This window comes from Clupea harengus, chromosome 21 (genome assembly GCF_900700415.2).
Source record: "Clupea harengus chromosome 21, Ch_v2.0.2, whole genome shotgun sequence".
Lineage (NCBI taxonomy): Eukaryota > Metazoa > Chordata > Actinopteri > Clupeiformes > Clupeidae > Clupea > Clupea harengus.
Window position 1 is genome coordinate 5,952,209 of NC_045172.1, and position 9,818 is coordinate 5,962,026.

General features: G+C 45.0%; 1 protein-coding gene across 2 annotated transcripts in view; it reads left to right on the forward strand.

Moving 5' to 3' along the window:
- grip1 (glutamate receptor interacting protein 1) overlaps nucleotides 1-7,267 on the forward strand; it is a 125,822-nt gene extending 118,555 nt beyond the window's left edge. For both annotated transcript variants that reach the window (XM_031558182.2, XM_031558183.2), the window contains exons 22-25: nucleotides 1-107; nucleotides 3,738-3,971; nucleotides 4,399-4,545; nucleotides 6,118-7,267. The exon at nucleotides 1-107 is cut by the window's left edge and continues 5 nt beyond it. In XM_031558182.2, the coding sequence (XP_031414042.1) occupies nucleotides 1-107; nucleotides 3,738-3,971; nucleotides 4,399-4,545; nucleotides 6,118-6,399 (770 nt within the window). In that variant the 3' untranslated portion in view covers nucleotides 6,400-7,267. The remainder of the gene's footprint in view (nucleotides 108-3,737; nucleotides 3,972-4,398; nucleotides 4,546-6,117) is intronic.
- Nucleotides 7,268-9,818: the final 2,551 nt, after the last annotated feature.

Consider the following 9,818-nt stretch of genomic DNA (forward strand, 5'->3'; position numbering starts at 1 on the left):
GTGTGGGTCACGACGGCACGGAACCGGATCAGGAGGAGAACTTCTGGTCACAGGCACTGGAGGACCTGGAGACATGTGGTCAGTCTGGCATCCTGCGAGAGCTAGAGGTAACACACTACACACACACACACACACACACACACACACACACACACACACACACACACACACACACACACACACACTCCTGGCCTACTCCTGGTACACCTCATTCACTACATAAGCGAGGTGCCTATAACACACATCTTACATGCCCACATATGCAACACACACGACACACTTTCCTCAAGCCCTCTACCACCTGACAAAAGCTCACACCCAATATACATATCTGATGGGAAGTGCACGACACATCTCCTTCCAGAATATTCTTTTGCCATCTGATTAACCCTGCTGCCCAACCTGCGGCCTCTTCAAACCCCTTCAGACTTTTAAACCCCCTAATACCCATACTGCCACTCTAAAAACCCATGATGCCAAATCCCCCATCTCCCCCATTTATGTTGTGTGCTCCTCCCTTGTTGCATGACATCACTTCCTGTTTGTTTTGTTCTTTTTGTTTTTGTTTTCCTTTTCTTTTCTGTAATCACTCCTTCTCTTTCTAGGACCAGCCAGACAGGCTTCTGAATAAGAGAAACCTGGCCCTCTTGGTACCCCTCTCCTTTATTTGACCTTTGACCTCCTGCTTGCAGTGCTGCACCTTCTTGGGCGGGGCCTCTCTTCGATGCTAGTGTCTGTCTCATTCAGGGCGGGGTTAGGGGGGTGGGGGGTTGGAGTTACAGGGGTGGCATCCATCTTAGATCCCAAGGGGTGCATTCAGACTAACCTTAACTAATATTAGGCTCTCCTCTCCTATTCCCACAACACATAGCTTGCTACATGTACATGGCTCATTGTTTGCACATTGATCAGGAGTAGCCCTCCACAGTATATATCTGTTCACTGCTAAGATGCTAACCAGCACCAGAGCTGATCCCACTGCAGTAACCCCCACCTCCTGTTAGATTTGGGTTTCTCTAAAGTGTCGTTGATCATGGTAACTAAGCGAGAGATTGTTCAAAATGATAGTCTCTCTGTCATTTGATGATTGTGGTCGTTTCAATGATGCTTTTTGGAAAACATACCCCAACAGCAATGAATTTGAATTTGTGACTGAGTTAGCTGAAGTGAATGTACCCTTAGGGTCTAGGTTGCCGTACGTTAGTAAAGTGCAACGGGTGGGCCCCCCAAAAAAAAAGAAAAAGTCATAGAAACTGATTGTTACTGTTACTGGAGTGCACATGGTTTCGCTCACATGAAAATGCATGGATGTGTGTGTGTGCGTGTGTTTTCGAGAGAGTGTCTGTGTGCATTCACTGATCTGACTGCTTCTGAAACTCTGTCCGCGCTACATCACCTTGTGTGTTCTGCCTCTCACCACATCCCACTGTCCAAGTGACACCCAGGACGGCCCAATTAGAGAAGAGAGGAGAGGCTTTGGGCCAATGGGCATGGGTTGGGTTGGGTTGGGTTGGGTTGGGTTGGGTTGGGTTGGGCTGGAATGAGGTGTGGGGGAGGGGGAGGGGGGCTTCAGGCAAGGCATGATGGGACGGCTGTTGCCCTGTCACATGAGAATGGCATATGACCCAGAATGTTCTTGTCAGACATTGAGTGGTTCGGGGAATGGTTTGCTCGTTGGTGGGGGGGTTGGGGGAGGGGCCCACCATCCGAACCAAAGATTTTTTCTCCTGTGCTCAAAAGACAAAATCTTCCACCTGTCCGTGTCTCTGCTGCTCAGCCACTCATGACGTGTTTCAGCACCCGAGCTTTCGATCCACACGGCACAAGGAAATCAGAAGGAGCATTGCCATGGTAACACATGGCCCAACTTCTGAATGGTATAGTGCGTGCAGCTGATGCAGTGTGTGCCCATGCATGCCCCACCCCCCCACGTCACGGGTCCGGTTGTGCATTTTCATGTGCTGCCATTTTGCATTCGGCTGCGTCTCTGGTGAAATGAGCACTTGGAAGAAGGATCTGTTTTTCGTGTGACCAAAGATTGGTTGCATGTGTAATGCAGGATATACTTGATGTAATTCCTAATGACATGCTTAGTAGCTCTACAAGCTCAACATATCATAACATAACTACTGTGACAGTTGTGGATTGCACTCTAGGTGCCGAGTGATAATAAATGACTTGTGTGCATATACGTGAGTATGTGTACATGGTAAGTAGCTAAAACAAACATACTATAATTGGTCCTTTAGTAAAAAAAAAAAAAAACTTTTATAGGTGGCCATTTGCTACATCAGGTTTTTGTTTTGGTGTGGATGTTGCCTTGGTCCGCAGGTGTTCATGTTCAAGCACAGATGGTAACAGCACAGCCCATAGTTTTTGCCTCACCAGTGCACCGAGACAGTTGAGTTCACCCATTACTTCTACTTCAATCAAATCAACACACCCAGATAGGTCAAGCATAATCCTGCAGGAGGACTTCGACTCGACAATAAAGTATTTTACCATGTTAATCACAGTAATACACAGAACGTGTACAAAATACCATCGTCTGTTTACCAGCATACCGGGAATGTTTTCCATGTAAATCAGTGGGGGCTGCTTGGTGAAGCATAAAATTGAGAATCCAAAAAGGCTTGGGGGCTCCGGGGAAACATTTTGAAAAATAAGCCCTTAAATGGTGACTTTTAGGGAAACTAATTGAGAGTTAAAAACTATTAAACTAACTTTCATCAGATTCAAGGAATCACATATTACTGCATTCAAGCACGACATGATCATGCTCCTACTGATAATTGTCAAATGGCTGTAGAAAATACTCACCCCTTTCCCTTTCCTGTAGCCAGCTGGTTTTACTTCAAACATCAAGATTTTCTAGAGCCATAAGTTTCTCCCCAAACACTGCAGTTGATAATGCCTGTTTACTCTACTCAAAGGCAATTCCATATTAACAACAGTAACAGAATAGCATTAGCTGGCGGTATCCAATGACTGGGAAAAATCTGTTCTCTTACCTTGCTAGCTGATGCAAGCTAACTAACTCTTTCCCATAGTGTAAAAAAAAGCATGCGGAAGATACAGTAGATTCTAAGCATTGTCTCTTTTAGTGTTGCATCCAAGTCAGATGTAAGATGAGTTAGCTAGTTAGAAAAAATCCTAAACTAACATGAACTAACTGTAGCTAAAAAGCCAGTTTGGGCTAAGCAGCACATCAGCAGTTTAATCAGTTAAATCAGGTTTTGGTCCACCATCACACTTAAACTGCACTTTTTCTTCATACCTTACATGAGGATGATAGGATCCTGTCGACCACATTAATGTTTGCTGAAAGCAAGGACTGTTTGTACAGATTACTTTGTCAGTTTGTCAATATAATATGCAGCAACGCAGGCAGCTAATCGATCTGTAAATGTAACAGACACACGCCGTTTGAATCCAATAAATGGTGCTTAAATAAATGAGTTGCCCCTGATGTAGATATACATGATATTATACACAATACCAACATAATCCATCCATAAAATCCATCACAATACTATACATTTAAAGTACTATTTACAGTAAGGTATAGTGCTCAGAATATATTATATTATACTGGATGGGCTTTTACTTTCTAAGCCTGAACTTATACACCTGTGTTTAAGCACTCTATCATCCATTATCAACACCGCCCCACTGATCCAACTCTGCCTGTTCTGCTTCTCTGCTACTCCGCCTGTTCTCCCTACTGCCCCCTGCAGGCCACCATCATGTCCGGCAGCAGCCTGAGCCTGAACCACGACCCGGCGCCAACCCGCAGCCACCTGGGCCGGCAGGCCAGCTTCCAGGAGCGCGGCTCCAACCGGTCGCAGCACTCGCAGGCCAGCCGTAGCAACACGCTACCTAACGACAGCGGCCGCAAGGCCTTCAACATGAGAAAGATGAAGCAGGAGATCAAGGACATCCTGTCCCCTACACCAGTGGAGCTGCATAAGGTAGGGATCTACATTCACCGTTTTTAAAAGCACACACAGTTTAGACTTACATTTCCATCAAAGTATGTGCACTCCCTTGGGTGTTCAACCCAATGTGACCTATGAAGGGCTAAAAGTCCTTTTACAAAACATGGGGAAAAAACTACACTTGTAAGAGAGTTAATAGCTGATATTAATAGTGAATCACTTTTTGTTGACCAGTTCGTCCTAGTATTTGTAGTTTGTCCACTAAGCAGTCTAAAGCAGGTTCAGTTGGGGGAATTGAGTGAGCAACAGTCTACAGAGAAGTCAGAGAGCTAAACAATAAACAGCTCTATCCATCTCTCCCTCTAAACGTCTAAACAACAGCCTGAACATCAGGCTTTAGGGTATGCCAGTTTTATATTATAACCTTACTAACCATTGCTGCTACCCTTTTGGTCCTCAGGTGAGCCTGTTTAAGGAGACAGACCTGGAGGACTTTGGGTTCAGTGTGTCAGATGGTCTCCTAGAGAAGGGGGTCTACGTCAACAACATCCGTCCCGGGGGCCCAGCCGAGATTGGGGGACTGAAGCCTTTCGACAGGCTGCTGCAGGTACGGTCTTCACAGTGCCACGGCCCTCACAATGCCTCACTACACACACACACACACACACACACCACAAAAGGTCCCCACTAACACTGGGCTTAGTCCCCATTACCACGGCAACGTAATTACTCTCCTCCTTGCCAGCCTGAGGCACAGAGTGCAGACTTCACTTCTGTCGGATTAGTCAACATTGCCTCATGTTAATGAGCATTTGGGCTGTTTTTTTCCTTATGAGGATTAGGGTGTTAATGCCCCAAGTCTGCCGCACAGTCGAGTGGCCATAGTAATTACCAGTGCTTTCTCATAGTTGGCGCTGGACGGGCAGCAGTGGCAAACGGCAGTTATTTTCCCAGCAAGACAAAACCAGGAAGATGGCCAACAGCACGAGTGGGCAATTTGACAGCAGGCTGACACGTAACCTGTGTGTGTCTGATTGTGTGTGTCCTTTTCTTTTTCAATTTCTCTCACGTCGGCAAAATTGTAGTCATTAAAGACGAAACGGCAAGCGGCACTGCTAGACAGATGATGAATTGGGGCAGAAATGAAGAAAAGAAAGTCATCAGCATGCTTATTATCTCACACCCTCTCCCGTCCTTCGCCGCAGAAGGTAGTGCACTCGCAGTGCTAAATGTGACACTCTTGTGCGGTAGCCAATATTCTATTTACCACTTATTGGCAAATGGCTCGACAGAGAGACAAAAATAAGTGTCTGTCTGTGTTTTCCACACAATTCACACTACTTTGTCCTACCCAGAAATGGGTAGCTGCGTGTTTACCCATGTGTTTGCACAGTAGGATATAGATTTTTTGGCTGGACTGTAGCACCTCTGTTTGTTTAACGGTCTAACACGAGACTCTGGAAAGCCTCTGAATAAAGCCCTGTGCATGATCTGGGGAAAGAAAAAAAAAAAACGTATTATAAACATTATTGTTTGGATTATTGTGGGGGATGTCATCTAAATGCGTTTTCTGCCAACCTTTTGGTTGATGTGTGCTCAGACCACACCTTTGTCAGAGACAGCAAACAGAAATGACTTTAACAAGGCAGTCATTCTGCCAGTGTAATTATAGCAGGGCTTATTGTTCGTGGCTGAATGAAGCCAGATAGCACTCGACAAAAAGCACACAACATCAGTGAGCGTCAGTTCTTTTGCCAGCCACAATAGCACATTAGAAGCTAGGCTGCGTGTCTCGTAGTGCCCTTGATATCATATTTACAGAGTCTCTATTTACTGAACAGTTAGCAAGTTTCATTTGTAGACAACAAATGTGTACACTTATAGGTACAGTCTGTGATTCAAGCGGTAAGCAAATTATACCCTTCCCTTCCATGCTACTGAAGCCACAGGTTGATGGGCTTGAATAGTGTATGGCTCCGTCTGTGCTACTATGTTTGTTTTTACAGAGCCAGGACTGTGAACGAACACCAGAGTGTTATTGGGCGCACACACAAAACAGACAACTAAAGGGCTATGGGGAGCAGTTCGCTGAATATGACAAAACACGTATGGTATTACAACCACATACCCTACCTTTAAGTTGTAAACAAATGGCTTTTCTTTTTTGTTCCCCTTCCAGATCAATCACGTGCGGACCCGAGATTTCGACTGTTGCCTCGTTGTCCCGCTGATCGCAGAGTCCGGCAACAAGCTGGACCTGGTCATCAGCCGGAACCCGGTCACCACCCAGCCCACCTCGGACCTGGGTCAGCTGCCCTCCGACGAGCCGGTGAACTGGACCGAGCCGGGCGTGGCGTTGACAGGCGACGGTCCTCACCCCCTCCTGATGGACCCCGATATGGGACTGCAGATCCCCGGGTTGATAGGGGACGAAGACAGAGACCCTAACAAGACCTTATAGCAGAGCGGGGTGGTAGCCCAGAGTCCAGCGCTCTCCATGGTGCTAAAATGCCCTGCGCCCCCCACTCTGCTCCCAGCACCCACCACCCCTGCACCCTCTCACACCACTTGGTCTGAAATGGTGGGGGGAGGGCAGAGAGGTTAGACAGGGGGCCGTTTGTGTAAGCACATGTAACACTCTTCCTCCTCTCTGCGTACCTACACACACACACACACACACACACACACACACACACATGAAGAGCATGTGTCACAGGCCAGGCCCTCTCTCCTCTAGCACACACCCAGCATGGATGTGTTTCTGTCCTGTGACACCTACACCTACAACTACTGTACAACAACTATGATGACGATGATGACGATAATGATAATGACACTGGAGGAAGACCATAGCGACCTCTTTGGAGTACTGAGACATACAAAAGCAAACAAAAACTGCAACTGAAACTGAAACTGAAACAGTGCCATCCTTTGTTTTTTAATTGTGAAAGGACAAGACTTAAGGAAAAGAAAAAAAAAAACACTGGTGAAAAAAAATAATAATGATACAGGAGCAAGTGGATACTCACAGACGTTTACATGTACTGTTGGACTGGCCACTCTGTATGTGTGTGAGGGTTTGTGTGAGTGTGTGTGAATGTGTATTTGTGTGTTTGTTTGTAGGACCACACTGTATAGGCCAGAGAACTATCCCCACTCTCGTTTTTATAAAGAGCATCCCCCCCTCCCCCTAGCCTCCTCAGTCGCCCCTTGAGTTCTCCAACTCGCAACTTTTATACTCTCCCAGTTTTGTCAGTGATGCGTTAAAAAAAAAAAGAATACAAAATGTAGTGTGGTAGTGGAAAAACAACAACAACCCCCCCCCCCCCCCCCCTTTCTCTTCACTTCTGATGCCAAGGTCTGAGTGCCAACTCTGCTACTAATGGGGTGGGGTATAGCATCAGCACAATAAACAGGAGAAACTGGATACAAATGCCCCTGCTTCCTCCTTTCCCAGCGATAGAGAGAGAGAAACAGAGAGGTAGGTAAAAAGAGCAGTGGACTGCAGCCCAGTGAAAATTAGTTTTAACAAGGTTTTAAGTCCACTTAGAGGGTCCTCAATCACTTTGGCCCCACCTCAACCACCGTTCATTCTGAAGAACCTGCTCTGATGGTAATCCCTGTCACTCCGTCATCAATGTTAGCGGAAAGCAAGTATAGGGGACTAGCATAGTGTTTGTAGCCTTGTCAAGAGGAAGAGTTCTAGAACTTCAGAAACAGTAAAGATGTCTGCACACTGTATATTAAGCTCCCAATATTTTCATTAAAGACAATGATACTGGTCCTGATGAAGAAAAAACAGTATCTTCACTGTTTCTATTGTTCTTGGATTTGACATTGTGTCCTGGCACCATAACTTACCTCAACAAATTCAGTTCTCCATGAACTCTCAGAGGTGAGTTTTAAGGTAACCTCAGAGGGCACAAAGGCACACACACGGAATCTCAAACCAGAACTACCAGAGTTTGGCTGGCCCCCTACTAGGATGTTGAGTGACTTCTTTCTTCTAGAAGAGGTGGCACTTCTGCACCTTATCTTAAATTTGGACAAAGAACTATTTTTATGAACAGAGGCAGGTTTATATGTGACAAATGCACTCATGTGCAATCTGTGAGTGGCTTTAGCGAAAGTGATGGATGAATCGGCGGGCAGGTGTTTAACGTGCAAAAAATACAATCTGCTCCTACAGTCCTACAGTTGTTTCAATATTCAAATTCCCCTTATTCCCTCCTGCTCCTCATCTGCTGCTATAGAAACAAGCTGTTTGAAGCTAGAGGAGCTAACATGGCTAATGCTAGCTTCATACCTCTACTGCAGCCAGACACACTGCTAAAGCTGGTACAAAGATATGATCGGAGTTGTGTTGTAGTATAGGTTATGGGCTGAGCTTCAGCATACAGGAGCCAAAGTGAAACCTGGTCTCATTTTATATGAAGTGTTCTTATAACAGTGTAATTACTAATAAAGTAATAACTCATACCACTTGCTTCTGCTGGAAGAACATGGTATTACACGTTGCTATCCCTAATCTTAACCCAAAGGACAACTTGCAGAGACATGCACTAAACAAAGTTATGCATTGTAGTTCAAGTCCATTTGTAGTTATCAATCAATTTGAAGTTAAGTACATTGTACATCTTGGGACACTTAATATAAAGCGTGGCAGAAAAAACTCCCTCCCCTTCCCTGCAGAAGCACAATTAACACCATCCAGCTTCCTTACACAGTAGTGCAGATATGGACAAGATACTCACAGTCAAACCCTTAGAAAATAATAGCTTTGAGAGAGAGAGAGAGAGAGAGACTGCAAAGGCCCATGGGTAATTGGCTGATCTGTGACAGGGAAAACTAGCTGCTGAAGAAATTTGGAAGAATACCAGAGTGAAATGAATTAGTGGGGGAGATATTTTTTTGTACTGTGAAAGTCGTTACCCTATTTTTTTTTTTTTTTTTTTTTTACTGATGTGAAATCCAAATCAACTTTGGACGTAAGAAACCGAGCTGTGAACCGTGTGCACCTGTACACCACCATCACTCAAAATGACCAATAAATTACAAAATTACGTTAGAAAAAATGCATGAGGTAAACAACCATAACTGAAGTAGCTGAAGAAATCACCTTTTTCTATTTTGTATACCTCTGTCTCTCCCCCTTTTTTGACTAAATATGAAATAATATGCTAATCTATGTGGTACTGGTATGGTTTTTGTATGTAAACATTGTTTCTTTTATGAGATTAAAGGCCCAAAGGCTGTACAACATTGTTTGTAAAAGGGAAAAAATATATATGAAATGATACAATGTCACTTGTGTGTTTGATTACGCAAGGCTGACACGAGTTGGACGTCTCTGCGCGTCCACGTCTCAGTCTGCCAGCAGCAAAAAAGGAGACATCAGTCCTGAAAACCATGTGGGTTTTTTTTTCTCTCTCTCTTTCAGGGAGCAGCTTTGCTTCAGGTGAAGGGAAAAAAAATCATTAACACGTTTGGTTCAGAAAAAAACACGACTGAAAAAAAGAAAAGAAACAAAGCAAATCCGGCTGCTCCTAGCAACCAACTCCTCTTCCTCCTGCTCTTCTTCCCCCTCTACCGTCACCCAGCCCTGACCCGTGTGCGTAAACCTCGTGGCTGTTGAAGAGTGACGTCGCCCTTGTTGTCAGTGGTCTCACCTCACACCCCTCTCGCCTACTCACTATTTGAAATGGCACGCAGACTTGACTTCTCCATAGTCGGGGACTCTTTCTGGTTTTATTTTGTTTTGTTTTGTTTTGTTTGTTTTGTTTTCCAGGAAGCCATGTTGTGTCAGTGTTCCCTATTCTAATCCAGAAGCTCCCTCTTAATACGGGTCCATATTCTACTTTCCTGTCACTTCATGCACTG